We start from the raw sequence: 18371 nt of genomic DNA on the forward strand, positions 1-18371 counted from the left end.
GGAAAATATCATAAGATGTATTTCAAAAACATTCCACACTTGAATGGTGATTTTAAATTCAATGATTTTACTTATCACACTGCTAAAAACTTATACTTACTTTAATATATCTTATTTCAGTGGAACATTGTATGTAGAAGTGGATTAGAAAAGCCTAGTTTTAGCACTTCAAATATTTTGGAAAAGCTAACAGCTGACATATCAAAAACTGGTTACTTACCAGTAATTCTTGTTCTTAGAAGATTTTAGTTTTTATTAGTTCCCCATTCCTGTGTCCATTCTTAGTGTGTAGCATTGAGTGAGGGATGTCCAGAGCTCAAAGCTGGGAACCTTTCAACGATTTCACCAGTAGGTGGCACATTTACCCACTATAGAAGCATAACAGCCTATAACTGCCCCAACTGTCAGTAAATGTTAATACAAGACAGAAAAATAGCCTCTAAAACTAGAGGGCTGCTAATGATTATTATGGCTATGTATTATGAAAAAGAGAACCATAACTTCTTTTCCCAGAAGGGAGCCATTATGGTAGAATCTGTTTTAAAAATTTAAGAAGAAGGCAACTAAAATCTTGAAAGTGAAACATAATCTGTTTTCTATATGCATCCTACTAATACTGTCATTAGCTGCCTCAATTAATTCTGAGGTAAGCTATATTTAAACTGTATGAACAGATAAACCTTTCATACAACAAATTCAGAAGCTAATTATAAATTTGAAGTTCTTGTTGAACCAGCTATATAAATAAACCCTATTTTATTTTGCATTATATCTTTTTTTTTTTTTTTTACATTATACATATAAATTTGTATGGTAAGCTCTGTTATGGTCCTGAATTTCTGAACTCCAGCAAATTTTAGCAGGTTGGACTGCTCCCTGCATCCAATATCTGGCACTGCATCCATATCAGCTCAATTTTTTCTGCTAACATGATAACTAGTATTACAATCAATGGTGCTGTCATATTAAAAATACCATTAGATTGGTAAGTAAATAATTGAAGCCTTACTACAATTTCCACTAAAGTTACAATTTGAAATTGAGAACTTGGGAAGACAGGATTTAATTAGTTTAGGCACAAGTCTCACTAAAAAGTTATCTGCAAAACTAGAATAGCTACAAGCATTCTTTCAAATCTTACAGTCTGAAGTCAAATTCTGTGGCAAAACTGTGAATAGGCAGTGACCTGACCAAGGTAACAAATTTACAATAACAAAACAACTGCCTGACTTTCTACCCACCCCTCAAAAAAACCCCCGTCAGCCTAAAAAACTTGTTTGGAATTTAAAGCAAGTTTGAAAAAAGGTTGAAGTTAAGTTACCACTGGGTGAAATTTATCCAGAAACAGAAATGAAAAGCTTTCAGCAAACAGTGATAAATAACCAAAAAACAGCTGAAATGAGCTCCTCACCTGTTAGCAGATAAGGGAACAGGCAGTTGACGCAGTTAGTTACTAGCCATTATGTCTCATCAGTGGGTAGATGCACATCAATTGCTGGTGAGGTGGTTCACCGGCCCGAACATTCCACATCCAGTGACACACACAAGGCATGGATTGGGAGAGTGGGAAAAACTAGAAATTACAACACTTACCTTTGAAGAATACACAGTACTTTTTCTATGAATTTTCTTAACAAATGATAATAATGTGCATGTGTAACTGCATGATGGATGAAAATTGATCCAAAAGAGTCACATTCATTATCCTTTGAGTACGTGTATGCAATATATTTACTTCGGAGTCAGTAAGTATTCATTTTTCCCAATATATGTTCTTAATCTGACACCAAACACTAGAGTTTTCTCCACATAGCCAGCATCTTCATAAAGGTATGATTACAGCACTAAGATCATGCTATTTTTCTTCTTTATGTTGCATAAACAGGCCTGAATTAGAACTAAGTTTTAACTTTTTTATTACCAGATATGTTTGCTATCCCATGTTTTGAGTAGTATCAGATAACCATTTAATTGAAATGCACATTTAAAAAGTAAGTACTCTTCACTGAAACGATTTATTGCTCTTGGCCTGAACATTAGTTCACCTACACTGAAAATGACAGTGAAGGAAACTATATAGTAAAAATTAGATACCACCTAAACGCTGACTACACATAACCTACCACCAAAATGAACACTAATATTCCTGGGCATCTGCCTAGACGAGGGATCCTATTCATTGCAACCACTGGGGCTTATGAAACACTTATGCTACCATTAGAATTTTCTTGTTTGACTATCTCAGAGGAGATTTGAGCAAAGAGTGATTATTAAGTGTCTGACTTCAGACTTTAAGATTTGAAAGAATGCTTGTAACTATTCTAGTTTTGCAGATAACTTTCTAATGAGACTTGTCATTCTAATCTTCCTGGGAAACTCATGGTTAAGGTTCTCTAAAAACAGTCTCACAGATCAATAGAAAATAGAATTACTTTACTCTTTATAGATCAATCACTCATCTAGTGTAGAGAACAGTAAAAATCAGCAAAGACTTTCTTTCACCTTGGTAAATCCCAGATATCTTAACGTGAGCCAACTACACTGGCAGAAATGAGTTATGCTAATCAATTTTGGTGCCTGACCATCCCAATAGCTGAGAAGCGCAAAGACTGTACTTCAGTATGTTGAGCACATTCCTTGCTTGTCATAACTGAAGATTTGCTACGGTAACATTTGCTACTTCTGCAGTTGCTAATAAGAACAGAGAACACATAGATCGTTTATGTAGAAACAAAAGATGAAACAAAATTAATCTCAACATTTCAGGCCAGTTTTATACATCATAAAGAAATAAATGGAAAGCCATTTTTCATGACTATCAAAAGCCACTTTTTTTCTCTACAAAACTTGCTGCCAGCTTCAAAGAGCTTTGTATTTGTTCTTTTTTAACCTTAATTTCAGAATTATCTTACTACGTGTTAGAAAGGAAGGAATAAAGTATTTTGACTAAACAATAGTCAGTTTCATTCAATTTATCACTGATCAACAACATGTGTGTTCATGTAAGACATCAGTATGATATGATTACTAGTATTGTGAGAACTAGCGCATATTCAGAAACACTGCTATGACTGCATTTTGCATTCAATTGCTTTGCCAGATCCTCTCATGCAAAAGATTATCTCACATTTTTAGTAACCCAGTTGTATGGCTTTTTTGAAACGTCTGACTAGGCATGTGTTTTTATCGTTATCATTTTTGTTACTTAATGCAACTACAACTACTCACCTTTGTAGTAGCTATACTATTTACAAAGCTTATTTGCTGAAATCCTTTTTCACTTAAAGTTAGGCACACATCCCATCGTTCATTCACGACTTCATGAATAACTTTGAGTGCAACTCCAGTTTCATCCAGCTTGTCCTTTACGTAAAGATCTACGTAACTGCGAAATCCATTTACCTATGAGTAATACAGATAACAATTACTATTATTCACATTAAATACTCAGTCTATTTAAAATAATTTGAAAGAGGCTCTTACAGGTAACTTCTTCCCATTCAACATAACTTTGACTCCTTTGCATGACCCAGCCAAATCATATGCTCTTCTTGTCATGAGAGACACAATATCCTTGTCAAGTTTTTCCATTTTAAATTTAGATAGATCTGGTTGGAATGTAATGCATGTGTAGTCATCACCTTCAAAATGCTTAATCTTGGGTTCAGAAGTCTTCATCATATTGTTCATCCAAGTCTTTGGAAACAAAACATTTTAGATATTAGTTTAAATATAAGATGTTAACCTCCCCTTTGTTCCATTTTCTAGCTGTGCTAGGCTGCAATAGCTATACACAACTAGAATTTTACCTTTTAGAAGTTTCCCCTGCTAAAATTTATGCATAAAATTAATTGCTTTACCAAGATTTGCAGAAGTATTGATGACAGCAGGTTTGTGGTTTCAGTAAATACAAAGGGATCATTTACATTGATAGACATGATTCAAATGTAAATACAGCCCACCACAAAACTAATTGAAGAACAAGTGAATTAGCTACATGACCTTTATTGCCCCTAATACACACTTCTACAGAGAGGCTTACTAGTCCCCATAGGAAGACTCATTGGTCTCTGACACAGCAATTTTGTGGCTGTGCTTTTTATTAAATTGCATTTAAGCAGTTAGTATAAAATATTACATTTTTAAAGAGACAGATAAAGCATTAAAATGTATTGTTTTTGTCAGTAACATGTCAGCACAACTAGAAATTGTCCCGGGAAAAAAAGAAAGCAGCCATTAACTGTGACAGATTCCAAAGCTGAGAAACTTCTATAATTGTCCAAGCTTCTTCAAACATTTATAAGGATAGCCAGCTCAAAACTAGATAGAGTAAATCAGGCTACAGGCAATCCTTGGATCTCATGCTGACAATCATAATTATGAGCAATAGGTTCATGAGGATTATTTTTGTACCAAAGTACAGCTATGCCAATGTAGTTCATGACCAATACATTAAAAATTCTTTCTTGTGACACTATATAAAATGATCTAGATAATTGTTTTAATTTTTACACAACTGAGTAGAATTCTTTTCTGACAAATCATACAATAACTAAAAGATGTTTCAATTAAACATTCTTTTTCACCTGCATGTGGATAAATTTCAGTTTTAACAGCAGAAATTTTTCATGTTTAGTCACCCAATACTTCCAATAAAAATATTACTTAGAGAAAACAAAACAATTCCCCCCGCCAAAAAAACCCAAAACCCACAAATACCGAAACAAAACACTGTACTAAATTATAGTCTGTAAAAATACCAATTTAACTGACTGAACTAATCTGGCCTGCATCACCTATATGTCCTTTACATTTCAATGTTTGTGATTCACTTTATGAAATATAGAAAAAGTGCTAAATTTGAATGCTAAATTTGAATGCTATAACTACACAAAAGAGAAAAAAATTGAGACTATTTCTGTACCTGCTTGAAGCTGTGTTTGTATTCCTTGCAAGCAGTTTCAACTGTAAACTTTGTACTAAATATGTTACAAAGTTTTGCACCATAGCCATTACGACCACCTGAAAAAATGCAACACAGTATATTTCTATAGCAGAACTTTATTTATGATACACAGAGAGTATGTGAATGAAGTAAAATGATCCTACATAAGATAAAAATTGGGCCATATGTCAACAATTATCAAAGGTTGCCAGAGTTACAGTTTCACACCACCAGCAATCTGGTAGAACTGCCTCTGCCTCAAGAAGGAGCCCTTTGCTCTTCCCTCATTTGATCTAGAAGTTGCCTGCTGACAGACAAGTAACCTCAACATCCCAAGACACCTGAAAACTAACACACATACAGAGACAACTCATTCCACAACCACACACTCACTAGCTCTGACAAAAGAGAAGCAGGGGGAATGGAAGTTCAGAGATAAAGAAGATAGGTCACCTCTTCCTGACAACAATTCACAGTCAAACCCCATTAATTGACTGAAATCATGCTTTATTTCCCTGGAAACTCAGAGGAATTTCTAATACACTATATTAACGTTCAAATAAAATCAATTAATTGCTGTACACTTTCTGAAAAGAAATTTCTAAAGTCATCACAGTATGGTCTAAGACATATTTAACCCATATTGTGATGACTTCAGGTAGGATAAAACAGAACTCTCATTCATGATCTAAATTATGGTTACTTCATAATTAGAATAACAAATCATACGCTAGTTTATTAAAATTATTCTTTCCTTCATTTCAGCAGCATAAACATTTTCATGCTTGCATATGGTATAATTAAAATTTATTTTTTTATTTTTTACTGAGTAATGATTACTGACTTTAAGTATGTAAATGTAAAACTTTATGTAAATATTGTTATTAAAAAAAATACTTTCTTCTAACAAAGAACTCTGGTAATGGTGACTAAGTGGTCATCTATTATGAAAAAGAGTAGAAAAAATAGAAGGAGAAAGTGCACAGATGAAGAAACTCAGTTCACTGAATAAAACAAAGTAAGTTAAATAGTCTTGCCTGTAACTTTTTTCTCATCATCATCGTAGTTGCTAGATGTTAACAGCTGCCCAAAGATTAAAGCAGGAACATAAACTTTTTCTACTTTGTGTTCCACAACTGGTATACCCTTCCCGTTATTCCATATGCTGATAATGTTCGATTCCCTACAAAATAGTAAGGACATAAAGCCAATTAATGTAATCCTAAAAAAAGACTCCTTGCAAACATTCTACACACTTCAATAACTGCATAAACTACAATAAAATGTCATATTCTTATTATCTCTATTCACAGTTCTAACAATTTTAATTACAAAAATCAGTTCTTTATGCTTAGAATATGTCTAAGGAGAAGCATGACTGCCCACACATGACAGTACTTCATCATTAAAGTAATCCCCCCCAGATTTCTTTGAATGGTATTCACAATCAGTATGATCTCCAACAGATGAGATCCAAGGTTTTGGGACAAAACTACACTTCAGTTAGAGATATAGCTTTATAGCTTTCATAGAAGTCCACTCAGGCAAAACCAAGTTATTGTCTATTTAAAACTTCACTAATGATAACAACTGTAATTTATTGTATGCATCAATATCAATATTCCTCAAAATCTGGCATTATTAACACTTATAGTGTTCTTGCATTATTATATCAGAGAGTTCAAAATCATGATAGACCACAAGTATACCACTAACATTTCCCTCCTCCTTCATGACAAAAGCAACTTGGTCTACAGAAACTGATGCTGCACTGAAAACCTGAACAACAATGATTTCTAAGCATATTCATCCCACGGATTGTGTGTGGAAATTAGGTCTCCAAAATATTAATTATTCATTTAAGTGTAATTGAAAAGATACACCAAGGGAATCCAATCACTAACTATTTAACTATTTCTAATTAGGACGTATCACTGCATTTCAAGTATTAAATTAGGAAAAACAGTGGTAATGACATATCTGCAATCTTTCAGTGAGTTACAGCTAACATAAACATAACTTTATCCCTGTGCTAAAGGACTTAATGTACAAGTTCAGGGGATACAACGTTATGTTACAGAATCTTAAGGTTGGTATTTATGATTTATATGTAACCTTACTGGTTACAGTTATGTACTGGAAAGCTTTTATATAATCATGGATTTTATAATCTTCTAAGTTTCATTCAACCAAACAGCAGGATTGTGGCTTTGGAAAGCAAATTACTATCAATTTATAACAGTAGCAATTACTGTAATCACTTGTAATCTTAAAAACCTTTTAATCTTAAAATATGAAGCTAGTGGAAATAATTTCCAAACGATTATTTTTGTTTTTTAAAAAAATCTATTTTCATTTAGGAAAATCACTTGTACAAATCAAAACTACAGTAGCCCAGGCAGGGAAAGTAAATGACAGCATGCTTTTACTTACGGATCAATGGATATTTTAATACAGGTCATATTCTTGTCCCTCTGCTTATTGTCAGCGGCATTTACTATGAAAAAAAAGTGACAAATCAACACTTTCTAGTAACAATAATTAATTGTTTGATTTGTAAAATATACACATTCCACCGGAAGTTACAAGAGTCCAGGTATTTCTTGATTAAGACAGATTAAGTTACTTGATTTGGTAACTTTTTATATACTTTCTATCTTATTACTAGCATCAGAAAACAAGATCAAGTATCTATAATTTTTTTTTAAGCTACTAATTCTATTTCTAGCACTTAAACTACAACAGAAATTAAGTATTTTGTGAGCTTGTTCCTCTATTATTCTTAACATATTGAGCACTTCATTAATCTTTCGCTGCACTTCTTTGGATATTTAACACACATACTATGCCATATATATTAAAAATCCTAGGAAATGGTATGCATGATCAGACACACCATTTTAACAGTAAAATCCAGTCCCAATGAAGTCACATCCATTAAGAAGTGCTTTGATACCAGAAAGTTTTCTCTAAGGTTTTTGTGAGTTTTACAACTACTCTCATTTTACACAATTTAGGACCAAAAGGATAACTGGAGGTTAATATTTGATTACAATTTAACTAAATTTTACTCCAAAGTATGCTAACTACAAACAACAGAAATTAGAAAACATTAAAATCATATTCAACATTTGTCTTATCACTCACAAAACAGACCAAAATAAAACCTTGTAACAGCAAGGGATATGAAGAGGAATCTAGTAAACATAAGTTATCTTCATAGGCTGTAAGGATTTCTAGATATTATCAGATATTTTGAATGATTTCCAAAAAACATTACAAACATATCATTTAAAAGCATGCACAGCTACAGTCCAGTTTTCACCATGTTATTACACTGACCCTAGCTCTCAAACCATATTCTGAATGGCACACATAAAGAAGCAATAAGCCATACAGTATTACAATAATGACATGATAGCAATTTTCCTTTTGAATGGGACAACATGAAACTGTGAAAAGCCTGCAAATTCCATTTATGGGGCAGAAAAATAAGTGATGAAAGTTTTCAGTCTCATATTTCTCTCATTAAGGAATGAGTGAAAAAACAACCAACCAAAATCCTTCTTTTCCAAGATACTGCCTTGAAAACAGCAATAGTGTAAGCCACAGTTTTAGAGATGTACATATGTTCTGAACCCGATATGAAGGTCACAATAAAATTTCCACTGACTTCAATAGCCTCAAAGTTCATAATGTTTGCCTGCCAATCCTTACACTTAACTTTATAAAAACTCATTAGTCAAAGGAATAAAGTCAATTAACCTAAAGTATCAGTTCAGCAGACAGCACGCTGCTCAGACATAGCATTACTCTACCGCTGGTCAGGCTTCAATGTGTATCCGCCACAAAGAGAATATCATAAGCTGATTTATGAGATGATAATATAACTTTACTTTGATAATTTTCTGTTGTCTTTCAGAAAAATGGTCTTTTTCATATGTTACACAAAACTGTTAGACTGAACAACCTAGTAGATTAAAATATCTTGCGATGATATTGATCATCACAAAGAATGACCTAGGTTGGACATTTAGTTACAAGCTGTAATACTTTCTAGCAGGTTCAGCTGAAAACACTCTTCCCTATTCTAAACTGTTCTACAGTGCTGGCATGCATTAAAACTTCCATGCACTGAATTTTAGTGGAACTCTTAAGTCTGCTTAAGCCTGGATACAAATTAAAACACTTCAAGAGTTCTCAGAATGATGTATACTTTATAATGCTAAAACATTCTTATACATACCAAGGATTTCATCAAAGATCTTGTATAAGCCAGGGACAAAGGTAACCTCTCTGCAATTCATTCCGACATCTTCATCATAAACCCACATTAACTACATGTTAAAAAATAGAAGATATAAATATATGCTGTACTGTTCTCGAAACAAAAATATTCATACTTAACATTTCAACAAATAAAATCAGTATTTTCTATCACTGAGCTATAATTTTAGCCAATACAAAAGTAATAAGCTAGACTTCACAGAAAGATGAAAAAAAGCCCAGTGAATGCTTCTATTAATATATACCAGGAATTATAAATTTTTCTACAACACTTTATCTTCGTAAGTGATGCTTAGACCCACTTACGGACACATTCACATTCTTCCCATTTCCCTTTAAACTTTAAGTTAAAGGGACAGTATTTCCTCTTCTCAGATCCTTGCCATTTGGCAACTAGATCAGAACATTACAACACATAGAAAGAATTCTTGACTAAAGCTAGAAATAAAAAGGATAGACCTAAGGCACACAGCTCTAACAAAGTTCATGGCATGTAACATAAACCCCTAAATCATCAACTAGAAATTTAGTGTGCTTGTCAAAATCTTATATAAAATCAGACTTCCACTTGAAAGCCCAGCAATTGAATATTTACATTAACGAAGCAAAAAGAATAAATCCTGTTGATTTCAACCAAAACACATGCTAAATACCAACAAAGAAAATCTGTTAATCATATATACATACAAAAAATGTGGATTCTAGGATTAGTTAACTGAAGAAATAGTAGAAGTTTATGATAAAATGGGCACTGGTAACACACTCTCTAACAGCAATAAATTTCTGATCATAACTGTAATAATCTATCCTGAACAAAATAATACCTGTATCTAGATACAGTATTTAGCTTTATTCTTAATTTATCAAATTTATTTCCATTTTTTTAATCAATTGAATTTAGTCTTCAGCCGTATTTTTCACATGAAATGATTCTATGCTAATTCTGCCATTTTTATTTTGAGTTCACACAACTAAAATTATTCACAAAGCAGCACCCTGCTCTTTAATTTTCCTCATAATTTCCATGTACCATACAGCTATTGTGATTCTTCCTTTTTCAAGGGGACTGATAAGTGTAATCTAAATGGTAATGTAAGGATTGAGATTCACCTACTAGATGCACCATTTCAAATGCTTTTAAACATTGAAATACATTGATCTAATTCACCTATATCCCACATAAATGCTGCAGTCTATAAGTAGCAATGCAAACACAAGCAATTAACTGGAGAATAAGCAGAGACAGTTACTGTGATTGCTGTACTGGTCCAACAGTTTATTATTCAGACAGTAGTATGAGGGACTTTCAGAATCAAATACTAGGAGAAGGTAGCAAATAAAACAGACTCTCCAATGTATATTCTCTGGCTTTCACTTCTGATAACTGCTTTTTAAGAAATACATGTTCAAGCTTTCCCAAAAGAGACATACAAGGAAGGTACCTCATAAAGGGTGCTTCATTTGATGGAAATGTAAATGCTTTTTATTTTGTTTTGTTTTTAAATATATCACATAACATACAATTGAGCAGTCAAGGATGGTTTTTTAAGGCTTGCTTCTCTCAACCATGGACAATGGGGAGGAAGCGTATCTCACAAATACAGGAAATTATTCTATCCAAACAGAATTGTATCAGTAAAATTAAGGGTTGCCCCAAAAACACATCTGTTTGTTTATCGCCATTCACTGGTCACTAAGTATTCAGAGTTCCTAGACTTAAACATCTATTGTATCCATGCACAAATCCTTCAATTTAGAAATATTAGCAGTCATAGCTTATGAAACTTGACACCAAAATTCTCCAAACAACCTTTCTTTTCTCCTTCACTACCTTGTTCATAGTCAAACAAGAAGAGAAGCTTCTTCTAATAGGTAGTCTCTTTCCCTTCCCACTGTCTTCACCATCTACTTTCTGCGACTTGGTTCTGAGCTTCTCTTTACATGGTGGAATGATCCTGCTGCTTAGTCCTTGACTGAGGAGTCAAATTCAGCTCATAAAACCACCGAAAAAGTTATGGATGCCTCCTCCCTGGAAGTGTTCATGGTTGTGCTGCATGAGGCTTTGGGCAGCCCAATCTACTGAAAGATGTCCCTGCCCTTGTCAGGTGGATGGGGCCAACCTCTCTACAATGCTGCCCAATAACAGGACAAGGACCAATAGCAACTGAAACATAGGAAGTTCTATCTGAACATGAAAAAAAATCTTTTGTACTTTAAGGATTACAGAGCATTGCAACAAACTGCGAAGAAAGGTTGCAGAATCTTGTCTGGATATATTCAAAATTTGCCTGGATGTTTTAACCTACTGTAGGGAAACCTGTGTTAGCAGAGCAGTTAGGCTAGAAGATCTCCAAAGGTCCCTTCCAACCCCTACGATTCTCTGATTCTGAAGAAGCAATATTAGGGGCCTCTCTGCAAACTCATTCTGAGACCAGAACCACCAATTTTGGAAGTGTTACAGTTTCAGGACCTATTTTAATGGGAGTAACAACTACTACATGAAAAAAAACTATGGGAAAACAAGGACATTTCAAGTTGCTCAGAACTGGAGTGGCAGTTTAAACTCAGTGTTTGTCATGACTTCTTAGCTAAAGGACCTATTAAGTTATTGTAAACTCCGAGGAGGGCAACTGGACTAGATATCTTCCAAGTCCCTTTCAACCCAAACCATTCTATGACTCTTACACATGCAGACAAACATAATTATAGTTCTTAGGATGATAATTTTGAATGAGTATTTTTAGTAGTAGTAACAGTAATTTTCTCATTAAAATAACAGAAGTATGAAGACAATTAACTTAATTAAACTTACCTGAGTTAAAGGTTCAACCGATCCAATGTAGGTGTCTGGACGGAGGAGGATATGTTCAAGCTGAGTCTTTTTCTGATAAACTCTCTCAACAGACATCTTCTTTGAAGTGTCATTTTTATTAACACTTTCTGATTCTTCCTTTTTTGAAGCACTGATTTGATTATCAAATAATGTCTAAAAAAAAAAGACAACAATCAGATTAATTCAACTTGTCAATCAAGCACAAACAAATCCTGACAGATTCAAATTACAATCAAAGCTTGTCATATAATTTAAATGCTACATTTTTGTGTGTATTAAGATCAAGCTATCCTCTCAAGAGAAATACTGTAATAGATTGCACAACAGTTTCTTAACGAATTGACACATCTTCTAACTTTTGTTACTTACTAACACTACATTTAAAAAGATACTCATCTTGCTCAGATTAAACATTTTTAACATCCATTTTGTGCATAAGTATTTTCCCAATCCACTAAGTACTCTTCAGAATAGTGACAGTGAAATTATTCTTTTACACACTGTTTGGACAATGTGCTTAAGAAACACTAACAATGCCTTCCCTATGGTTTCTCACTTCCCACCTGCTACAATTTACATTACCCATCTAAATGAGGTAATTTAACCCGATCTAATCCCAGTTTAGAATGAGTTATGATGAAATAAACCCAAGCACGTGTAAGAACAGAAAACCATTCAATTATTGCCAGAATGCAAACTGATTTCCGCCTACTGTGGTTGGAGTTAATGGCAAATGTCTTGAATGAAAGATCACGAAATGTTACAGAAAACTAATCCACTTTTCGGAGGAGGGTATAGGGGTTTAAAGATTTGGTGCATCTCTCAACAGGTTTTTTTTTGTTGTTGTTGTTTTTTGTTTTCTTTTTTTTTTCCCTGATAAATTGTGACCTCCCACTGAAATAAAACCACACCAAAAGAAAAATTCAGAGTAAGCAAAGGTAAAAAGCCCTGCTCTCAGACAGTAAGAGCATATTTACTGGGATTGGATACGACTTTTTAGACTACACATTCTTACCTGTGAATTGGAATTATCTTAAGAGTATCAGTCAAATTTGAAATCACATGAAGTATCCTGCCTGGCGAGGATATGTAACAAGAAATTCTGACATCTCCTGCCTAATACTTCAAATAGCCTCTACCTTCTAACCAACTTTGAGGCAAGTATATACATACATATATATATATATATATGTATATCTATAAGTGGTAAAACGACAACAAAAGCTACTTGTCACCCAAGTGAATATTACACTCCCATTTAGCTGTTCCCATTAAGTCTTTCTATAAAGTAGATACAGACCAAACTCCAATCCGGGATTAACCAGTCACCCTGTAAGCTTCTCAGATGAAAGGAAGTATCATCATCAGTTCTTTCTCTACCTATCGCATGTTGCAGCCTTGGAGAGCAATGAAAGCAAAGGGTAAAAAAGCATACAAGCATACAGGAACTAGGAGCACAAGAAGAAAAGTATACTGACCTCACCCTAAACAACTTTAGGAGTCAGAGGCCAAATAAATGCCAACCTATAACATACAACTGACAAGGATAATTTCCCCTGTACTACTCCAGTTTCTATTTTTCAGCTTCTATTGTCTAAGCTTGGATGATTTTTTTTTTTTTTTTTTTCCTCTAAGCAGGCATAAGAATAAAGCATTTAATTCTACTCAGAACAGTGGAAGTTGTTAGTCCCTAAGTGAACCTGAACGGGTCAAATGAGAACTGAGTACTCCCTCTCCAGTCCAGTGCATGCCAGCATCCAGAGTTACAGCGGGACAGAACCCTGGGGACCCCATAATCCTGCACCAGGATTACACGTCATAGAGTTGTAACCACAACGTTGACTCTCACTTTTCTTAAGGAGCGCATCATGAACCAGAGCACATCACTACACAGGAAAGCTGTCTATTCCACAAAATCGCATGCACATGTGATAAAAGTGTTTTGGCATCCAAGTCAGTTTGGTCTCTGTGCTGTCATTTGGTCTTAAATTATGACAGTACCCCCTCACCACAACCACCATAGAAATATGCAGTATGGATCAGCTAAGCAAGCAGAAAAGAAATAAGATTTCACAAACAGACACATTTAACTGACACATGGAAGATTAGAAATAAGAATTACAACAGAAGCATTTCAAACAGTCACAATGAGATCCTTATCTCATTAAAGTAGTTTTGAGAGGCTTCCAACTAACTTCGTTGTATTTTTTATATCTTTCTGACCTTAGTGGTTATGATAATCTTTGATTTAATCTTTCAGTCTTCTGAGAAAAGATGTCATATTCCATAGGAGTCATCCTTAGCTCACTTACAGGTTCCTAGCCATGTTAGCTCTGCTTTAATAGTTCAGGTTGTTCTAAAGGGGCCGGTAATTTGCAAGAAAAATAAAACAATGTATTCCTTTCCTTGCTTCAGTCAACATTAACAAACCCTGTGATCCTTGAAGAACCCACAGAAATGTTTTTCAAATGCAACGGAAGTAAGAGCTGAAGAAAGGGAAGTGGGGAAATGCAGTTCATACGGAGAGCAAGAGATTCATAGGCATGAAAGACTGCCAGGATCTTGTTCAAATGGAACTCTTCTTTACACTCCCAATTTTTATGCTTTAAGAGTTGCATGAGGTTTGTTTGTTTGTTAGTTTATTTTTTAAGCAGGCAAAGTACGTGATAGGCAGTTCTCACATCCTGGTTTTGCCTCTGCCATGTACATCAATGAGTATGGCATTCTTATGATTGTTTCGAGACAGCTTTCCAAAATGTACTTGTGGTATATTTGCAGTATGGCCATCTGAGGACTCAAGTCTTCAGATGAAAAAAAGACACTTTTTCAGTATGCTTCATTTATATACAAGTAATATTTAAGTTACATTTTCAGAGAGCAGGATGGATTTTATTTGCATATTCCTACAAGTATTGAAAACTTTAACTTGCATGCTACTGTAACACAGACATACAAACAAAAACCAAAAAACATTCAACTAAATAAAATAGCCTTATTATGCAGGGATGCAAGTATCAGAAGTTTGCAGCACTGCATATTTCCAGACCAAGCTTTTTAGTCTATCTATGCTGTACTCTGAAAAAGACCAACTCTGAATCCCTGAATCTGTCTTGAATGGGCATTTTTAGAACACAAATGTTGTTTAGATATTTGACATGCTCTCCCCCACAGTCTTGATCACCCAATCAGTGATGAAGATGAGTGCATGCAGTGAAAGGCTGCATATGTAGCCTATCTGGACTTCCAAAAAGCCTTTGACTGTCAAGTCAAATAATACAGTTTTGTTTGACAGTTTTCTGGAGAAGCTAGCGGCCCATGACTTGGACAGATACACTCTTCGCATGGTAAAAAAAAAAAAAAAGCTGGATGCCCAGACCCAGAGGGTGGGTACAAACGGAGTTAAATCCAGCTGGCAACTGGTCACAAGTTGTATTGCTCAAGGGGCAGTATTGGGGCCAGCTCTGTTTAATATCATTACTGAAGACCTGTACAAAGGGATTGAGAACACCTTCAGTAAGTATGCAGACAACACCAAGCTGGGAAGAAGCAGTGATCCGCCTGAGGGTAAGAAAGATCTATAAAATCTGGATGGGTTGGATGTATGGGCTGAGGCCCACTGTACGAGTTTCAGCAAGACCAAGTGCTGGGCCCTATTCTTTGGTCACAACAACCCCATGCAACATTACACGTTTGGGGCAGAGTGTCTGGCAAGCTGCACGGAGGAAAAGGATCTGTGTACAGGTCGCCAAGAAAGTAAAAACATCCTGGTTTGTATCAGAAATAGCATAGTTAGCACGACTAGGGAGGTGATCATCCCCCTCTAATTGGCATGGGTGAGGCTACAGCTCAAGTACTAAGTAGCAGTGAGGCCTCTCACTACAAGAAAGACACCAAAGCACTGGAGCACATCCAGAGAGAGGCAACAAAGCTGGTGAAGGGTCTGGAGCACTAATCTTACAAGGAGTGGCCAAGGGAACTGGGATTATTCAGTCTGTAGAAGAGAAGGTGCAGGAGACACCATATCAGTTTCTCCAACTACCTGAAAGGAGGTTGTAGCAATACTGGGGTCAGCCTCTCCTCCCACGTAACTAGAGATAGGGATGAGAGGTAATGGCCTTACGTTTGCACCAGGGGAGATGCAGATTAGGAAAAGTTTATTCTAAGAAAAAGTGATGAAGCATTGAAACAGGCTGATCAGGAAAGTGATGAAGTCACTGCCTCCGGAGGTTTTCAAGAAAAGAGTAGATGTGGCAGTGACAGATGCAGCTTAGCAGGCATGGTGGTGATGTCAATGATTGGACTAGAAGGTCTTAGGGGTCTTTTGTAACCTCAATGATTCTTTGAGACTATGATCCATGGACACATATATTCTACAGCCTTTTCTCACTGCTTTCCTTAGAAATATGTATAAATAAAAATCAAGCAAGTACTAAACTGTAGCGTAGAAACTGACAATATTTTAGGCATGTTTTGGAATTGTCTCAGAAAGACTTTTGTATTCTGTCCTGTCTGGGAAATATTCATATTATTGGAGCTCCAATAACACTTTCCAAAACAGCCCCAGCTGTTGTTTCAGGAGAACATCCCTGAAAAGAATTAAACAAGTATCACAAGGGGCTCAAGTCTTTTACTTTTTAATTTAAAAATTAGCTGATTTATTGTGAAAAATATATGTATACACACACACACACACACACACATACAGAGATATGCATAATTTTCAGTGTCTGTTTCACTACCTTAATGTGGCCAATTTTCACTGTTTTTTTGTGTGTCTGGCTTTTCCATCATTCTTGTTACACACAGGACTTCAGAGAGTCTTTCAGCTACCCTCCAAGTTGGTCATGAATATACACACCCACGTGCATGTAAGCCAGCAAGGTGACCATTCTTAATTACTTTGGAATGCAATAATTGATTGCACTGTGCAACCTCCTTTATAGATTTGCAGTTAAATTTCAAACACAGGATAGTGGTAACTCTACAGAAAAACGTAACAGTCTCAATTGATAACTCCTTCTGGTCATTTGACATCAGACAATAAAGTGTTATCACAAGCATATTTTACTACGATGAATGCTTTCTCCAGTAGGATTTTAACGTTGGCATTGTTTCTCATTTAGAGTTTACTTAGCTATGAATTTTTCTAGTAGTATTCAAAAGCTAGTCATTCTTCCCTTCTGTGATCTCAAGAATCAGAATCCAAGCAGCCTTTAATAGGCTACAGTTTAGCTACTTCCACTGTCTACCATCAACCTCAGAATTGAGGTTCAGTTTTTGCATCTTCTTTCTTCGCATTTTACTTTTTTTTGTTTTCTTGCAGTCCCTTTTGATGAAATTTTTACATATCACAGAACATGAATGACACCACAGATTTTTTATTGCCTTTTTTGATGGAAACTGAGTTGTGTGGTCTTCCTTTGTGTTTAAAAATTGTGTTCATCCATAAAATTCTGCTCTGGGCAAAAAAATAAATGGCATTAGACTGAAACAATTAAAAATTATAGCATTTACTTCATGAAAGAATTGGTTTATTACGCTAATCTCAGCATAGTAACAGATATTTACGTAGGAAGACTCCAGAATGGTATATAATATAGAGCTGGAAAGTTCAAAATAGGAGAAAAGGCAAAGTAAAAGCCACTATTTCCCCTGTACTAGTTCAAGAGGCTTTCTGAATGTTTCAGAAAGAATGTTTCATAGACAGAATACATCACCGTATAACAAAAAAAAAATCTCCCTATTGTGTCCATAACACAGTCTTCCTTGTTTTGTTCTGGGTTTTGTTTTTTGTTTTTTCCATGTCTCTAGCACAAGCTACTTCAGCTTCAACTGAGACCAAATGTTTCAAACATTCTTCCTTCTTTTCTTTCTTTTTTAAAACTAGGTGGCAAAAAGGACACTTGATCTATTCCAATAGAGATGAGCAAAAAAGAGACATCACTATGTGAATGTATCTCCACCTGGGTTTGCCTATTTGGCTTTAGCTTCCTAAAGCAACTACATGCACTTGCAAGGATTGCTGTCCTGTAAGGGAAATACAGCTGTGGCACATAACACTTTACAGAAGTACATGGCATGTGTCCCACATTCCCTTAAAGTGGAGAATTAGTGGGACAAGACAGTAAATTTTGAGTGTAATTAAGCGGTAAAACCTAGGGAGGTTAATTAAGTAATGGAATCCACGGATGTCAATTTTCCGCCACTTACAGCTGGGAAAAAAAAAAAAAAGAAAAACCAACAACAAACAAACAAAAACCAACAACAAACAAACAGTTCTTTTAAAACTATATATACATATATATA

General features: G+C 35.0%; 1 protein-coding gene across 6 annotated transcripts in view; it reads right to left on the reverse strand.

Annotated features, from left to right (window-relative positions):
- Positions 1 to 18371, reverse strand: part of TOP2B (DNA topoisomerase II beta) — a 60603-nt gene that overhangs the window by 34012 nt on the left and 8220 nt on the right. For all 6 annotated transcript variants that reach the window (XM_085226365.1, XM_031553941.2, XM_010712873.3 and 3 more), the window contains exons 2-8: positions 12045 to 12218; positions 9192 to 9282; positions 7379 to 7442; positions 5983 to 6128; positions 4925 to 5022; positions 3484 to 3696; positions 3229 to 3402 (exon numbers count right to left, since the gene is read on the reverse strand). In XM_085226365.1, the coding sequence (XP_085082491.1) occupies positions 3229 to 3402; positions 3484 to 3696; positions 4925 to 5022; positions 5983 to 6128; positions 7379 to 7442; positions 9192 to 9282; positions 12045 to 12218 (960 nt within the window). The remainder of the gene's footprint in view (positions 1 to 3228; positions 3403 to 3483; positions 3697 to 4924; positions 5023 to 5982; positions 6129 to 7378; positions 7443 to 9191; positions 9283 to 12044; positions 12219 to 18371) is intronic.

Source organism: Meleagris gallopavo, chromosome 6 (assembly GCF_905368555.1).
Source record: "Meleagris gallopavo chromosome 6, MGAL_WU_HG_1.1, whole genome shotgun sequence".
NCBI classification, from domain to species: domain Eukaryota; kingdom Metazoa; phylum Chordata; class Aves; order Galliformes; family Phasianidae; genus Meleagris; species Meleagris gallopavo.